The sequence below is a fragment of the Melanaphis sacchari genome, unplaced genomic scaffold (genome assembly GCF_002803265.2).
Source record: "Melanaphis sacchari strain LSU unplaced genomic scaffold, SCAv2.0 Contig4_pilon_pilon, whole genome shotgun sequence".
NCBI classification, from domain to species: Eukaryota; Metazoa; Arthropoda; class Insecta; order Hemiptera; family Aphididae; genus Melanaphis; species Melanaphis sacchari.
The window spans coordinates 907,987-927,118 of NW_020271335.1; the positions used below are offsets into that span (position 1 = coordinate 907,987).

The 19,132-nt window shown below is 25.5% G+C and overlaps 2 protein-coding genes across 2 annotated transcripts; one reads left to right on the forward strand and one right to left on the reverse strand.

Moving 5' to 3' along the window:
* Positions 1-4,112: 4,112 nt before the first annotated feature.
* LOC112598768 (alkaline ceramidase 3) lies at positions 4,113-8,063 on the reverse strand. The gene is made up of 7 exons (XM_025345369.1): positions 7,360-8,063; positions 5,844-5,955; positions 5,673-5,783; positions 5,490-5,595; positions 5,132-5,422; positions 4,316-4,420; positions 4,113-4,245 (listed from the first exon to the last, which is right to left on the reverse strand). The coding sequence occupies exons 2-7, from the start codon at positions 5,947-5,949 to the stop codon at positions 4,137-4,139; spliced, it is 828 nt and encodes a 275-aa protein (XP_025201154.1). The 5' UTR covers positions 5,950-5,955; positions 7,360-8,063; the 3' UTR covers positions 4,113-4,136.
* Positions 8,064-8,866: 803 nt separating this feature from the next.
* LOC112598767 (integrator complex subunit 6) lies at positions 8,867-13,469 on the forward strand. Its single transcript, XM_025345368.1, has 14 exons — positions 8,867-8,983; positions 9,112-9,189; positions 9,651-10,071; positions 10,176-10,393; positions 10,457-10,618; positions 10,689-10,841; positions 10,909-11,136; positions 11,204-11,352; positions 11,426-11,547; positions 11,618-11,824; positions 11,893-12,029; positions 12,092-12,347; positions 12,570-12,887; positions 13,032-13,469. Exons 1-14 carry the CDS (start codon positions 8,867-8,869, stop codon positions 13,202-13,204), a joined length of 2,739 nt encoding a protein of 912 aa, XP_025201153.1. The 3' UTR covers positions 13,205-13,469.
* Positions 13,470-19,132: the final 5,663 nt, after the last annotated feature.

A 19,132-nucleotide genomic window follows, 5' to 3' on the forward strand; every position in this document is an offset into this window, starting at 1 on the left:
ATGCAACTATAGTATCTAATTACTTAATCCATTTTTACTCTGAGCCTCACATAATATTATAATCATATATTTTATGGTATAATTTTTAGTGTGTTAATTTTTTATTTTATTATATTTATAAATATTTTGTTATTATCATAAAGTTAATAACTGTATTATGTAAATAAATCTTAAACAATTTTTTTAATTGTATTTTATTTATTATTAGTATTTAAATCTGAACCAAATACACTGTTAACACATATAACTTAATGCATTTTAACATATAAATATATAATATATACCTAAAACTCATGTATTGAATACACGACCACATCCCTTCAACTATAATAAATTATAAATAACAGTTGTATTAACAGTCCTAGCACAATGAACCTATAAAAAATGTATATGTTATCTTATATATTCGCATTTCGCACATTGCATAAAATATTTATATCATAGTTGATATCAACCTGCCTAATAACCGATCAATTTCTCTCTGCACTAAAAACGTCATATTAAATTTCTAACCCAATTAGAACTTGACTTAGAATTAACTAACCCAAATATTAGTTGTTAAATAATTATCAACATTGTCTATCTGTGATAATATAGTTTCAAATCTATGAATTAAGCTTAAAAATAAGTAAAATATTTAGAAAATTTTACCACATGTAGCCGATCATAATATGAACACTTGGTGAAAATTTCAAATATCTATAGCTATTTGGTTTGGAATTACTGCAAAATAAAAAAATATTTTGACGAGAAATAGGTATTTAACGATGGATATCTCTTTTCATCAGAATTTAAACTTAAGATATTTGTAGAAAATATATGTATTTATTTTTTTCAATTTCATAATTCCAACAATAAAAACCTATTGTACTTATTTTTTAAATTTTAAGTATGAACATTAAAAATGTTATGAACTTTACCTAAAAAATAATTTGAACATTTTCGCATTTTTAACGAGTTTGTTCAAGAATGGCAAATAGAATTTTTCAACGTGCCAATTTATGATATGATTCAAAAAACAATTTTCAGATGAGCCAGTTATTATTTTTATCATCATAGAGGATTTTCACTAAATATAAATGAAAAACTAATGATAACAATGCAAAAAATTATATAAAAATGTACCTAAATAATGTAAAAAAATTATTAAATTATTATTATTTGTTAGAAACCTTTTACTTCATATTGCTTGAACGATTTTTTTATGTTTGATTGATATTATGATGTTGCTTACTAGGCAATACACGCTGCCGAATCTTCTTCGGTTAATCTGTTTCTAGTTTTTGAATGTGTAACCTCTAATACAGAAAAGAAACTTTCGCAAGCATATAAGTTGAAGAAAAGATCGTTAACAATGAAATCGCTAATTTTTTGACGGAATAAAAGGTATCTTAGCTGGAATATTATTCCACTATTGTCCATGTTACTACAACCTATAAATTATATTTTATAATAATAAAGATACCAATAAGTCATTGTGAAATATAGACTATCGAAAATCTTCTGCATGCCAACCTAGGCACGCGTGTCACTTATTTACCATCCCTGAGTTAGTTTGTTTTTACTTTTATTTATACCTACTTTATGTACACAACACATATAACCTAATCTTTATTAAACAAATGTGTAATAATAACATAATAATATTATGCAAGGTGAATCAAATCTTAAAATAATTTTCAATGCTTTTTTCGGACATACCATAGATTTTTAGCTTGTTGGTAATAAACTAATAAGTAATTTATAAATATCATTATTCTTAGTGAAGATTATTGATATATTGAATATTCAATTGTTTTATATTCACGTATATTTTATTTATTTATTTATTTAAAATATACAGCTATAACAAATGTCTGCTAAGATTAAAATCTGTGTATTTTAATCTAAATTCTACAATTGTTAAGACTTAACCATAAAGATAACTCCAATTATACATTTTTTAAGATTTTTTTGGAGTGTAACTATAGAAACTATGTATTAAATCCTTATTTAATTCTTAAATATACATATACAGTAAAACCTGTCTAATACAGTGCACGAACCCTTGTTAAGACGGAATCCTGTTCTGTGCAGAAATTTATTATGGTCCCGGCAGATTTTTATAATTTAACATAGGATTAAACCCTTGATAAAACAAAACCTGTCTAACATAAAACGGAAATCTTTTTTTGGTTCCGTAAATCATATATACCTTTAACAAACGGAAAAACATATCTTAAAATGAACAAAAATATTTTTGATTACAAAAGTAATTGCAAACTTTTTTGATTTTGAAAAATTTTGTTGAAATATTAAGTTCAAATGCTTATGAATAAAAATCATTCCTTTATGTCTTTAATATTTTTAAATAGCTATACATAATAATAACTGTTAAAGAAAAATGTGTTAGTATAAACAATGTTCAAGCTTTTTGGCCCAATAAAAATATTTATTAAGATATCAATTAAAGATTTTCAAAGCACTAAAAATTAAATAAAGATAGTTCTAATATAATTTATTTATGAAAGAATTTTATTATTCTATACAATGTATGTTCATTAAATTTCCTTTTTTTTTTTTTTTTTTACCTATTGTTGACTTTAAAAAGCACAAAATTATACATATATTTTAGTTTATTTTTACCATATTATTTAAAATGTTCAATTTCATTGATTCTCAAAAAGTATATTTCACATGAATCTAAATACATTAATTAAGTAAAAAGATATACTCAACTAAATAAAGATCATCAAAAACTAACTTTGTTGTTGATCTTAGATAAAAATTTAAAATAAGCAATTAAGGACCATTTAATGCTCAAAAAGTACTAAATTTATTTCATTATAAATATTATTGAATTATTTGTTAAATAAATAAATAAATAAATATGTTTATATAAACAAAAAAATCATTATAATTTATTAGACACTAATATACAAAGGTAATAAAAAAAAAAAAAAAAATCGACATTTCTAAAATAAAATGATAAACTAGTTCAATCCATCGTTGTATAAATATATATTTAGACATTTTATTTCAGGCATGAACCAACACTTAACAATATAATTGTTCATTTCAATGAAAATAAATATTAATTAATAATATAATTTTAAATAGACTACTCACATATTATTAAAATATTCTAAAAATCTATATTTTAATGAATACATAATAATAATATAAACTAAATAAATATATCACATGCATGAATTTTAAATAATTTAACATAAATTAATTATAAAAATGCAGAACTTAAATGAAAAGTAGATTGACTAAGATCGTTAAAGCAAATAAATAGTTTTTTAAAAAAAACTCAAAAATATACTTGAATAATTTTTTTTTTTTAAAGCAAAATGTACTGTACATTAATATCCCTCATAATTCTACTATTGGCTATCCAATTATATATAAGTGATTCGCAACCAGTGACACTGGTCCTTGAGCACAATATAGATGCTAGGTGGACCAAATATACTAAAATTTTATTCTTTTTTCAAATTTTGTGAAATAATAGTATTCACCAAGAACTTATACAGGTAATTTATTTTATTTTAGGAGATTATGTTTAAATTTTATGATATAATATGATGGCAAGCAAATAACAATAATTAGTATGGATTATGGTAACTAATAATAATAAAATTATGCCTTATTCATCATTGTTATATTGCTGCGAACCAATATAAAACCAATTGTTTTTATTTATTCTAAAATCTAAAATATAAGGAAAATTTAATCCATTTACAATCAAAAAAAAAAAAATAAAAAAAGTTAGGAAACAGTAATTTACATGATTATTAAAAAGCGTATACAAATTAGATAAATAATTTATACAATAATTATAATTATTTCCTAGATGATAAATTACATAATTTCCAGTTCCAAATTAAATTTTAATAGTATTAATTTTTTCGTTTAAAATTAATCATGAAATAATAAATAAACTTTAAATTCAATTAGGTAACTCAAAAAAATAACATTACTATAGTAAAATAATAATAAAAACTAAAAATAAATAAATAATTTAATTATTTAATTTTGAATTGGTATTTTAATATTATATTTGATAAGTTTTAATAAAATACACACAAGTGTAATAAAAATATAACAAAATATAATATAATACTTGTTTACTATGGACTTATATTGAAAACTTAATAACTTTTTGTAGTTTTTTGCCAACGTATACTAAAATACATATTCTCTGGTAAAAGTACACTTGACAGTTTATATTTCTTATGGTAATCATATGTGCTGTGAATACTAAAATGAAAATAATTAAGTAATTTTAAATTAATTTAATTATTAAATAAAATATGTTAAAAATAATTACCAAAATAGAACTTGAATATAAACTCCATACCCTGCGAATATATGCCACCAGGCATGCATTTGAGTGAATGGTTGAAAGAACATTGGAATCTGTTCTCTTAAGATCCTGTAAAATATAGATAATTAATTAAATCTAATCTAATATATTTAGCAGAACTCTAAAAAATGTGTTTATTTATGCATTTATCACATTCATTTAATGATATTGTTCATTTTATTAAATGGATTTTTACTTTTCTTGGTACAATATGGATAACATTTCATGAAATATTACAAGCTTTCAAATAATATAATGACATGTAATATGGAAACTTATTTTTAAGATGATATAAAAATAAATAAATTATAATATGTCAAATAAAATAATCATTTATATTAATAAATAATATGCAGCTTTTATTATTCTACAATAGTAATGAATGAATTTACATATGAGAAAATATTATATCTAATTCATGAAATATTTTCTATATCGTTACTTTTTTCATAACATAAAGAAAATAATTAAATGATTTTTAAATAGATGTAATCTAAACAGACAAACAAAATATAATTACAAAACCGAGGGATTCCAGAATACCCTATTGGCATTTAAAATAAACTGTTATATTTTTAATTAAATTACTTAAAATAGACAATAATCTTAAAGTTTTTAGTTTTGAAAAATAAAATAGAGTAAGTGATATTCCAGAATCTATATAAAATTATTTTGTCAGACTTTTATAGATTATTTAGATGCAAATTATTTAAAAGTTCAAAAAATAAAAAGTATAACTTAAAAATATATTAGTTCATTCAAATACACTGAATAACTTACGTAATATTTTTGCAGAATATATTATCAATATTCCACAAAAAAAACCCAAATAGGTATAATGCTATTGCAACAATAAACACACGTTTACAAACAGCGCATTTAAATTCTAATATTAATTTGATCTCCTGTACTAAAGATATAGCAACTAGTATACCATAACAAACATGTTGCAGTAATGGTTGTGGCCAAGCAAGATAAATTATTGCAAATCCAATACTTATAACTATTAATATTAATAATAATAGTTTATTTGGAATAATCTTAGATTTCATATCATGTTTTACTATTGATCTGTAAAAAAAAAAAAATGAACATTAAGTTAAAATTTTAACATAAAATAAATTTTAAATAAACTTACAAACAATAAACACAATAACATGTTCCCCAAACCATTGGTAATTCATCAAATAACTGCATTTCATACAAAAGTGTCATGTGAAATGCCAAACTGCCAAAACCAACCACTAAAAATATAATTATTTTAAATTAACAAAATATATTTTTAATTTGTTTTAATTATGTTATTGTAGACTTTACATACCCAAAATAAATGCATAACAAAGAAAAAATCTTCGAGCAAATTTTTGTTTTTTCATATCCCAAATACCCCATAATGGAGGTATTATCATCATTAAATTACTGATAGTATTCCCTTCAATATATTAAAAATTATATTTAAGTATCTTATTACTACTTAATTTAAACTACTTACACATTTCAGCAACATAGTAATTTACTTCATAGTTTTTTTCACACCAATCAATGGTAGCTGTAGGTTTACCCCAATAGCCTGTGTTATTGAATTCTTGGAAATCCATTGGTATCTACATAATAATTAAAACACAAATATAAAAGTTAAAATAAGCTCTTATTAAAAAGTAAAGTAGATACCTTAAACATACATGTACACATATAAATATATATATATATATTATATTTAATTCTGAATAATAATTTTGTCTTATATTGTTTTAAATTACCTATAATAATTTGATTTTTTTTTTTAATACATTTTAAGAATATTCAAAGTATACAAAAATGTAGAACTGTTTTGGTTATAAATACTTAAGTACAAATAAGATTTATAATTGTATGACTATAAGAAACACAATGACCAATAAATATTATTTTTATTGAAGATTTTCTACTTTCTAGTTTTAAACACTTCATATCTACTTTGGTTAATCATAATTTATATTTTAAACATGTATTTTGAAACGTGATATGTTTTAATAATAAATTTAATGCTAAATGTAGTTTCAATTATTGTATTGTACATATAGTTATTTCTTTTCAAATCAATATTTAAATAGGGTCGAGTTTAAAATCATATTAATTACAAATCACTAAAAGGCACTTGAATATAATATTCAGAAATATTCTTGCATAATAAATTATATACTTATAACTAATGCAAAGCAAGTATCTATATATTTAATATTTTAATCTTTGAATATAGTAAACACTATTTCAAATATTTCAAATTGAATAAGTAATAATACAACCTCTAAAATGATTTGAATTTATTAATATTTCATATTTGTATTTATGAAAGTATAGATAAATAATCCAATTAAAATAATTCTCACACATTTAAAACATTAAAAAAAAACTGGCTAAAGAATATTATTTATAAATATTTAAATTATATTCAATAGGTAATTTAGAAAAACATCCAGTAATATAAATAATAAATATAAATACTAAAATATTCATACAATAATAAGTTTTTTATAGGATAAACATTTAAAATAGGTACTTGGGAAGATTTAATATTATACAAGCATTAAATTGGATAAAATAATTAAATCTAAGACAGACTTTATAGTTTTGATAAATAAAAACTTGATAATTAAATAAAATAAATTAGTAGTACCTACCCAGAATTTTAGTTTTAATTTAAAATATGAAATAATACAGAAACATAATTTACTTATAGAATAATACCTATAATACTAACCAGTACCTATACACATTATGTTTTAAATTTGAATATTATTAATTATTAAACTGTAAACTACCAATAGATTTAAAATATGGTCCATTAAAACATATATATATACTAAATAAATTACTAAAAAACCTCGTAAAAAACCATATCACAAATAATCAAATATTTATAAATTAATAAAATTTCTACAATAGGTATATAGTGCACAAATTATATCATAAGAATTAAAATAAATTAGAAAAATAATAGTTATTGTTAAAAATACTAAAATACTTACATAGTATATTTAAATGGTTATTAGTTATAGCTTATAGGTATCTACTGGTAACTACCTAATTTTAATTAGATATATTATAGATTCAAAGAATGGCAATTTCGGTGAGAAAATGCACCTTATTACAACTATTGAGAACGATAGCACCGTACATAACCCACATTGTAATGAACATGGTTAGGACTTGGGATCTGTGTTCATTTGCCAAAAACTATAAGCGGTGTGTAGAAAATTTAAAATTCTAAATAATCATTGCGGATAGGTATAAGAACACTACGCGGAAAACTACACCAACGACCGCCACCACCGAGTCACAACGGTGACTGCCGAGTGCCGACTGGCGCAGTGTTGAGAACTGCCGAACTGCGGTCTGCAGAATGCGAGTGAGGACGACCGACGGAAGGTCAGCAGCGGCACCGACTTGTCGCCTGTCCCGTGTCCGACGTTTCCTTTCAATAGTTCGTACTGTTCGACGTTCGTACTACAGTAGACCGTTTTCCCCCGGGAGATAATAGATACCTATTTTACACAATACACAATGTTCGGAAACGTTTCCCGGTGATGTCATTGACACACACAGTGTAGCCACCACGACGGACGACGATATATCGGTCAACGAACGCATGCAAAAATCGTTTCGACGAGGACAATTTTAAGTATTTTATTTTTTTTTCCAAACGAGTAACATAGAGAATATTAAATAATAATAATGCTAAATTCTATATAGTAGGACGCCCACGTCCTATAACTAAAGGGTAGCAGTCCGAACAAATCATTCGACTCCACGATTACCAAGATAGCAAATCCAGCCAAACCGATATGGTTACCGTGCGATCGTTACTCGTCGCGAGCAACATAATATATATTTCATAAATGATTAACTAAATTATCCATCTATTTAATATGTTTGTGGAATGTCACAAGTCTATGTAGTCAATTGTCATTGAGTAGTTGATCGGTCGGTTCGAATGTTGAAACGTCACTCGTCAATTTCACCCTACTGGCGGGTTCGGGGTTAGTACTGTTAGTAGTAACTAACCCGCACACACATTAACTGCACTTCCAAACACCGCAACACCCTCAACGCTATCCGCAGCAATTTTGTTGATTTCCCGCAGTAGTGGTCGAACGGGTTACACGCCGCCGAAGCAGCGCGCTCTCGCGGAATCGACATATCTCTCTATGCGAGCTCATTTAGTCATTTACGACAACAACGCAATGGTAAAAGTCTAGTGCTGCATGACGGTTTGCTCTCGCTCTGCTAGCAATTTTCCGGACACACAAGCACCTAATTCCCCTAGACGACCGTCAAAAATGGCCGTCGCCATTCATATATGATCTCGCTCGCTCCGCACCACGTTTCGTGTCGATTGCGATAACGTCATCTCCGCGTCACGTTTGTCCGTCTCGCTTCGCGCCCGTTTCAATTTCAAAATATGCACAACTTTGGTGGTGGACATCACTCCAACCGTCTTTAAATTCCGTTGTGCAACTCCGCCGCTCTCAAGGCATGACTATCATAGTGTTCCTCATCGACACCTCGGCGTCCATGTGTCAACGGACTTACATGGGTGGCCGGCCGACGCTCTTGGATATCGCCAAAGGGGCCGTCGAGTCTTTTGTCAAGGTTTGTGCCTCGGGCCACTCTCGCGTCACCCTTTTCGTCAGTTCATTTGCCGCCTTAACACGTCGCGATGAACCGATAGCACAAGTGTTTGTTTTATTCTTAATTTTTTTTTTTTTTCTGAAAATTAGGTAAGACAGCGATCTTCAGAGAGCCGAGGTGATAGATACATGTTATTAACGTTTGAAGAGCCACCAGCCAACATTAAGGTACTTATAGGGGATACCTATACTTAATCATGACTTGAATCTTGATGTCTTATTATAGGTGTAGTAAAAATATGTAAACAATAGGTAACAAATGTATTATGATAGGTTGTTTGAGCATTCAAGAACACTTCCAATGTGCTGTATTTTCATATTTATAGTTATTAAAAACATTTAATGTTAAACCTTGAATTTAGTTAATAACTTTAATAATACCTAATTAAACTATCATAATCAAATATTTATTTTTATAAATATCTATCAATTTTTAATTTAATTTCAATACTGATTATCAAAGTGCCATTGTTAGATAGCCTCTTTAAATTTTAATCAAGACAACTTGTATTCATTACCAATAAATTATATTCTTCTGTTATCACTTGCCAAAAAATTGTATAATTTAAAAAAAAATAATTATGAGTATTATAAAAATTTATATAATAATGTTGTTTATTTATTTTTAGGCTGGTTGGAAAGAAAACATTGGTGCATTCATGAACCAATTGAAAAATTTACGCTGTGCTGAAATGACTACTTTGGGCTTAGCACTCAAAAATGTATTTGATATACTAAATATAAATCGTATGCAAAGTGGTATAGATACTTATGGCCAGGGTCGTTCTCCATTTTTTTTGGAACCATGCATCATAGTAGTTATAACAGATGGTGGGCGTTTATCAAATGCATCAAATGTAGTTGATGAATTTAACCTACCTATGACAAACCCCATTCCTGGATGGGAGATGACAAGAGAACCATTTCGTTGGGATCAAAGATTATTTTCTTTAGTGTTAAGAATGTCTGGGACACCAACAGTAGATCGTGATACTGGACTAGTTGCCAATGATACATCTCCTATCGATGCTATGTGTGAAGTCACTGGAGGTATCAAATTTATTTTTTAATTTACTATTATATTTAATACCATGATAAACAGAAAATCTTTGTTATGTTGATATATATACATAATTTTTTTTTTTATTTTTTAGGCAGATCATATTGTATAACTTCACAAAGGGTATTAATGCAATGCATTGATAGTTTAGTGCAGAAAATACAAAGTGGTGTAGTAATAAATTTTGAAAAAATTGGTCCAGAACCTTTACCAATAACTGACAAAGAAAATGGCATGGATATAGACATTGGTTATGAAGAATTTGGAAAAATAGGCTTTGGAAATACTGACCATATAAATCATCAAAATGGAGTATGATAATGCAAATAAACCATAATATATATTATCTGTGACTAATGTAAAATTTGTATTTAGAATAAAGTGAATGGTATTCCCAATATTGTTCAATCTCCTTCCAATGCATGGCATAATTGTCGTAAACTAATTCATGTTCCAAAATCTGCTCAAAAAGGTTTTCCTATGGGATTTTGGCCTATACCTGAATCATATTGGCCTGAAAATACCATGAATTCTTTGGTATTTATTATTAACTACAATTACTTATATTTTACATTTAAATAATTACAATTTTTAATTCCTTTAATAGCCACCAAGATGTGCTCATCCAACAGTTAAATTTTCTTGTGTTAATCAAGAACCTATGGTGATAGAAAGTTTACCTTTTGACAAATATGAATTAGAACCATGTCCACTTACACAATTTATTTTATCGAGGAAACAACCTACACTTTGTTGGCAGGTAATCAGTATAAAACTTAATTATTATAATTTAAAATTAATCAACTTTTATTGTTTTAATGTTTTAGGTTTTTGTTGCTAACAGTTATAAAACTCCAGAAGTAATGCATCCATTTGGTTATTTAAAAGCCAGTACAACCTTATCCTGTGTTAATCTTTTTGTATTGCCTTATAATTACCCTCTACTATTACCTATTCTTGATGAACTGATCAAAGTGCATAGATTAAAACAAACTCCTGAATGGCGAACTCAATTTCAAGCATATTTAAGAAGTACACCAGGATATTATAATGCTGTAAATTATTTAAAGTATTACTATTTATTTAGTTCTTAACTAATATTAAAATTAATCCAATTTATAGCCTTTAAGAAGAGCATTAACAAGAATGGGTGTGCCTAGTACTGTAGTGACTTCATTAGTACCAGACACTGCAGACAATGCCTCATTAAGCTACTCTGTTTTAAGTTATTTAAAACGACTTAAAACCCAAGCCAAAACAGAATATGACAGGTATTTTTTGTTTAACTAAAAAAAAAAAAAATTTTAACTTACTTATGCTAACAATATACTTTTTATATAATAGATTATGCACTGAAGTTACTAATAAACAAACGGCTAAAACAAATTTAAATTTGGCTGATTATGTCCGTGTTAATCACATATCATTGCTCAAAAAAGATATGACGACAAATCCTCTATTACAAAGTAATATATATATATATTATTTAAGTTATTGTTAATTTTAAATAAATTTTATATTTATAATTAATTTTAGATAAATTTATTCATCTGCGAGAACAATTAAACGACTTTAATAACTATGTAGTAGGTACAGCTAAAAGAAAAAATGTAGAATGTAACAAAACCGGTGGTTCTGGTTTTCGTAATCCATTTGACATATCAAGAAGTAAACTTTTAGAAGTAGTCAAAAATATGCAAACTAATTTTTCTCATTTTTCACAAACCAGATTTTTTGAAGATGGTGAGTAAATTAAAAATTAAAACAATGTATTTTGTTTGATTTATATTTTATTTAACATACATAATTAGATCTGGTGCATTCAATGCCTGTAAGTCAAATGGGTAATTATCAAGAATATTTGAAACGTATGACATCACCACTCAGAGAAGTTGAATCTATGCCTGTTCGACAACATATGTTTGGAAACCCTTTTAAAATTGATAAAGTTAGTGTTACATATAAAATTTGTTCTTCTATATATTTTACAATAAGTATTTTTTTCAACAGAGAATGATGGTAGACGAAGCTGATGTTGACATGGTTGGAGCTGGAAGTGGATCATCAAGTCCTAGAACTGGATCAAAAAGAGCATTAGATAGCAGTCCCGCACGAAGAAAACCTGGGCCTTTACCACGACATGTGTGTGCATCACCTAGACCCAGATCACCATCACCATCACCACCACCATCACCTGCTCCTTTCAATCCAATTAATTCAATAATTGAAACTCCACCTATACTTTTACCTAATGGAGGAGAAACAGGTTTGTCTAGAACTATAATTTTGTTTTTGTTTTTTATTTCAATAAGAAAACATCATATTATAGACTAACTAGAAATAATGCATTATTTAATATTTTAACATATAAGTTAATAATATTCAAAAAATAAATGTAGTAAAATTATTTTATACTTTAAAACTAACTAAATATTTACTAAATTTATTGACATATATCATTAGATGTTTTATTTTATTACAATTTTAGATGAAGAAACTCCAATTCCAGTTAATGGTGAATGTTACCCTAGAGCTATGTGCCCATCACCACCTCCACCCATTCTTGAACCATATGAAAATAACTTTAATGATGACGCTGATGATGACGAAATTGTGCCAAACGATATATGTAACCATGTTCCAGTAATTCCAGAAGGAAATACTGTTCGTCAACACTTATTAACAATTACTGCTAATATGAATCAAGAAATCGATGAATTATCCAAGCAAGAGTTGTTAGACATTAAACAACACAATGCAAAAGTTAGGAAACTTTTATTCGTTGAAGTTAAACGTCCTGGTCAAAGTAAGTATAATTCATATTTTGATGGGGCGTCATTCGCCTTCTGAGAGATTGTGAGTAAATAATAAATATATATAGTATAAATAATATGTATATTTTTTTTACTAATAAAACAATGTATTTGCTTTTTTACATTTTCCTTTTCAGATTATACAGCATTATTCCATTGTTTGAGTACATTAAAAGGTCCAGCGTCTATCCAATTGACTTATGTTAATGACATTATTGCTGAAGCCCTTAGGTTTAAGAGAAAAAAATTAGTTAACAAATTGGAGGAGTTTAGAAAATCATATATGCGAATTCCAGCTGCAGCCAGATGATAAAAAATAATAATAAGATATGGATTTTAGGCCTTACTCTTATTATTTTTTCCTCTTCTTTAATATCATGTTGATTTACTGATATTATCTGATGTGTGAAAATATAACATCTTTGTCTAATGCTACAGACATACAAACAAATTTAACAACTATTTTTGTAAAAAAGATAAATTGGCATAATTTATATGATGGAATAGGATAACATTAATTAGTTCCTTTTCTATTAAACATCTGTCTTCTACTTTTTCATGATACTATTGTTATTTTGTAAAATGATATATACATTTGAGGAAATAATTTTCATTTCCATTATTGAATGTTTTTTATTCAATCATTTATAATTTTTTTTTTTTTTGCTTCTTGCTATCAATTAAACCAGTTACCCATTTTGACACTCGGTTTTCAACAAAATCAATGCATTTTTATTTCTCCAACTACTCTTAAAATACCTACAAAAAATTGAAGAAAAAAATATTTTTTTACAAGTGGTGCTTAATTTAGTGTAAATTCTATTCTAAATAAAACATTTGATTTTTTAAATTAAATTTTATACAATTTTATGACAAAAAGTATTACGCAAAATTATTATTCTCTATTCCAAATAAGAGCAAACCTTTTTCATGTACATATATTTAGGTCCTAAATAATGTCACACCTCTGGGCAAATGACTAGCTGATTTATATTAGCTATCCATTGTTGACATCACACTGTAGCAATTTTTTTATGGTGGGGCAAAAATTTGCTAACTGTTGCATGGTATGATCTCATTTGGAGTAGAGGATATAATTGAAAAATTCAACAAATAAACGACTTAATTTTTATTAATTATGCTGTTTAGTACAATCAACTTTGTATGTATTGCTTAAGTTAATAAAATCAAAGTTACTTTAATTGTTAGGATTTTCAATTTGAATATTATTTAATTATATAAATAGAAATAACTTAAAGTATTAAAATACATATAAAATCAAATATTAATTTCAAATCAGTAGTTATTAATTAACTATTATTCTTCAGTTTGTGAAAAAGATGAAAGTAATTTTTATGGATAAATATTTATTATAATAATAATGGTAATAGATTATTTTGGATTTACATAGGTATATATCTGATTCATACAACCAATATTATATTTGTTATAAAAAATAAAATTACAATGTACAGTAACATACACTAGAAGATAACAATTTATCAGTATATATATTTTAGTAATGATTGATTACTAATTAAATTGTTAGAAATTTATTATAGGTTTTATTTTTATCTATTATTTTCCATTAAAAAAAAAAATATATTTTACTTTTAATTTATTATGAATATGAAACAAATCCCTGTGGTTTTCATTGAAGAAAATGGAAATTAATGAATTTAAAAAGTACTTACTTAATGTTTATTAAATATATCCATCAAAAAAATTTATCAATAGAAATAAATATTTTTAAATGTAAAAATAAATCAACTTCTAAATAATAATATGTAACAAATTCAGTTATTAATATCATAAAACACATATAACAATATAACAATTAAAACTAATAATTTAAACAAGTACTCAAAATTAATATATACCACTTACCCAACTTCAATTAGACCTTGTTTTTCAAAATAAACCAAAAAAATTAAGGTTATCTTAAATAGAAAATAATAGGTATTAAACATAAAATATTGCTTTTGTCCTTTAATATGCTATGCCTGGTTACTTGGTTATAAACAGCTCAATATTTTTGAGAGACTTGAGTCGAATGTTATGTTATTATACATAAAAAAAAAAAATACTCTATTTAGTTTTTTAAGAGTTATTAAAGTATTCTATAGAAGTGGACTTATTTAAAAGATCTAAGACTTCAGCCAAATAAATTTTATTTTTTTGATATTAGAGTAAATTAGCCTATTATCAAACTTAATGTAAGTACTTCATACTTTTAGCATAAACAGTATTTATGTTAGTACTTTGAACTTAAACGATGTTTTAATTTTTAAGCTAATTTATTGTGAACATGTGACAAAATAAAAATACTCCCATATTTTGTCGCTTAAAAAATACAATTTCGTAAAAACTAATACAATTTAAATACTCCAGATAATGTCCTTAATTTTTAGTTTGATACTTGTTTGGTCAATCAACAAATTTGATGTATTACTAATAACAATTATGCTAAATATGACTAAACTTAACTATTTGAATTTAGGCTTGAGTCACCTACGTCTTACAAGTTTTATTTTTATTCGCTCGCTTACAACCAAAAATATAATGCGCCACTGTATAGGTAATATTAGTCAACGGCATAAAAGTTAAATTTTATTTAACGTATAGGTACCAGTATATATGATATACATTAGGTTGATTTTTGAGCTATTTCCGTTATAGAAAATCCAATCATAGCTTGATTTTCCAATGTTAAATTTTAGGAGGTAATGCTGAAAACCTAATTTTAACATTTAAAACTACTACTTTTATAAGTATGAATAGAATAATAATTAAAGTACCTATCTAGTTTTACGATAAGTTACAAAAATTAATATTTTTATATCTACCAACCAAAATAGTAAGACAACCGAAATAAGCTCCAAAATATGAAACACGTGTGTGTATGGAACTGTTTTTTTCCAACGAATAAAAAGGAACGATACATTTTTAACAACTATCGTGAAAAAACATTTAGAAATAAATAGGAAATATAAGTAATAGCCCAACTCCCTCCACTTAATTTTTTGTCATTCTTAAACACATAAATTAATATGTTGATACTTAATAGATAATAGATAAACTTGGTAACATGACGAAATAAAGAGTGATATACCTACCCCCCCCCCCCAATAACTTGAAACATAGTGCGTAAATACCTATAATTTTAATTATGAATTATTTTTTTTATTTTACCATACAGGTTATAATAAGTAAAGGGTGGAGTGTGATTAGAGCAACCCATAATTTTTAAATCGAACTAGATTGATTTTAAGCTTAATATAAATATTTGTTATAACAAAATGTATTATGACTGTAATATAACTTAACCTAACCAGTTTTATTTTTAACGAATGAATCGTGAGCAACTAAGCTAAAACTACATTTAATTAGATGTCAATACTTTCTTCCAGTATTTTTATTTGAATGAAAATAACAGCCCTTAGGTTAATAATTTTTAAAATATTATGTAAACATTTTTAATTACCTAACTAAAATGTTTTAAGTACCTAATTGATTAACACATAACTATTATGTTTATGGGCAAGTGCGAACAAAATTCTATTAAAAATATTCAGTGAACATTTTAAAATCTCTGCAATAGATATTTAAAAAGTATTAGAAATTTTTTACTTTTTACTAGTCTTTAACGCAAAGTATACAAATATAATTTTTTCCATTATGACAAAAAGTAATTTAAGGATATTTACCGCTCTCGTTAGATATATTAAACATTTTTCTAATAAGTATCTATTAATTATTATATCAATAATTAATAATATTATTATTACAAACTTAAAAGTATATTTAATAAATTTAATTCATAAGTAAAATTTATAATACCTATGATACTTTTAAGCAAATTTAATTTTTCTAATTTTTGAAGCAGAAAAATCTTGAATTATTTCTTTTATACTTAAGTTTATCATCAATATTTTAAGATATTAACTATCAAGTATCTACAATAACTATTAGGTACCTAAGCCATTAGGTAATATCTTTAAAAGTCTATTCTGGCCGTAAGAGCTTCTTATTAAATCATTTAAAAAAAAAACCTTTCTATACTTTCTAAAATAACAGAAAGCATCAAAAATATATTATACAAGTCACTAAAATTTAGATTAAAATAGTGGAATATTACTAGGTACCTATTTAAAATTAAAAAAAAAATCAAATATCCAATAGGTAGTATTCGCCATTCGGTTGATATGTTTTTACTAAAATCTAAAACCAAGTAGAGTATAAAATATTATATTTTAGTTTATTATAATTAAGGTCAACTGCTCTCAAACAATGCAACTAAAGGCCCTAACTTAAGTTAGACACAGTATGTGAAAATTAAAAATATTATTTACAATTTATTGTAATTATTTTTGTTAAATTCAACTTGAATTTTATAAAAATAATTTCATTTGTATCGTCTATTAATACACTATTAATATTTCAATTACAGTACCTAATAATAATTTTGCGAAACATGGTCACTGATCAATCACTGTTCACTAAAAAATACGAAAAAATCGTCTAGTTTTATGGCGGATTTATGGACCAATCCTAAAATACGATACACACAGATAGTATGAGAAAAAATAAAGTAGTCCAGTAGTTCACTAAAAACCCTGTACTTTATTATGACTTATGACTTCTAAGTTATGAGTAGACAACTCAGGTGACCGAATCTTGTCTGGATATCAAACGGTATGTTTTTAAGAAATTTTTATTGGAAAGTTAAATAAGAAAATATAACCTAAAAGGTTGTTCTAAACAACGTTGGTTTGACCGAAACCAAGATGATGTATTCAAATGCATCCGCAGAATACATCAATAGAAGGTAGGTAATACATACAGAATGTAATAGATGTATGTAGATGAAAAAAGAAGTAGAAGCATCAAAAGTTTTTCGAAATAAAGAGAAGAGTTTATATAACGGAGTAACGGACTATTTTTGTGATTACCTAACTGGTTATCAATGTTAAGACTTTGTATTATTTAACTATGATATATCATTAACTATTATGTTCCTAATCTATAAGTTAGGTATACGTTAACATTGCTGGTACCTATATTGCTATATAACATACATTTAGATAACATTACACACACGACAGTACGTCAGTACGACACACAATGTCTCGGGATCGATTTCACAGCTTTATAAACTTAATCGTACCTATTTGTCGAATATTTAAATCACACCAAAACCAAACTATTTAAATTGGTTATCAATGGATAATGATGTGAATAAGTTCATACTTTCGTAACATAAATAGATAATACTACACAATTAACCAAAATGTGATTATGAAAATATTAAATACAATAATTGATATTAGATATGCATACAATTTTTGTGTTAAAGTCCCCACGAATACTACTTTTGAGTTATAACAAAATATTAAATAATTAATTAAAATCGTTCATTCTACATTTAAATACTTAATTTTTTCTAAACTTATGCTTCTAATATCTATAAAATATTTTATTAAATTTTCAAATCTTACATATGAAAATAAAATAATTTATGAATTTCAAACCATGAAATAATTATCTAATTTTCAAGATTTTATGAATTTTATCAACATTTTAACTTCAAACCCTTATAGAAAATATTATTTTTATGTATTTTTAATATCTTTTAATTAGTAAATAAACAAATTTTGAGAACTTGTACTACATCTTTAAGCATTTTGACCCAAAGAACACTTTTTTATTAATAATTATGGAAAAAAAATTAAAGTTGAAATTGTATTTAAATATTTAATAGATTAAAAAGAAACAAAATATTTTGAAGATTATACTATGTGTTGAAAATAATAATATAAATATTTGGTGAAAATACCAAGTTCTCATCTATGGTTTTTATTTGAAGAACATTTTTTCGCCATAAGAGTACAAATAAAATCAACGTATTTTAAAATATGGTCTTTATAATAATATATTATTAATACTAAAAATTTCCAAAAATTAAAATTTGAATAAATTTCTTAATAGATAAAAGAAATGTGGTTTTATGCTTGGTTATTCATATATATATCTAAACATTAAATGGTATAGACTATAGAGTCATAATATGACACATCAATCAAACCCACTCCTTCCTTATTATCAAAGTATCAGCCTCTACATGTGACATATTCAATGAAAACCTTACAATCACATTGTGACCTTATTTCAAAAGATCATTGAAACACAAAAAATCATAACCAACCAAGCCTCACTCTAACACACACTTAATGAAAAA

Bases quoted from the DNA above. Each gene is read 5' to 3' on its own strand.
- LOC112598768 (XM_025345369.1), bottom strand. From the start codon at position 5,949: ATGGATTTCCAAGAATTCAATAACACAGGCTATTGGGGTAAACCTACA. The intron at 5,784-5,843 runs GTAAGTAGTTTA...AATATATTGAAG, and splicing joins TTACTATGTTGCTGAAATGT to GGAATACTATCAGTAATTTA. The intron at 5,423-5,489 runs GTAAGTTTATTT...TTTTTTTTACAG, and splicing joins TGTTATTGTGTTTATTGTTT to ATCAATAGTAAAACATGATA.
- LOC112598767 (XM_025345368.1), top strand. From the start codon at position 8,867: ATGACTATCATAGTGTTCCTCATCGACACCTCGGCGTCCATGTGTCAA. The intron at 10,394-10,456 runs GTATGATAATGC...ATTTGTATTTAG, and splicing joins ATATAAATCATCAAAATGGA to AATAAAGTGAATGGTATTCC. The intron at 12,888-13,031 runs GTAAGTATAATT...TTTCCTTTTCAG, and splicing joins AGTTAAACGTCCTGGTCAAA to ATTATACAGCATTATTCCAT.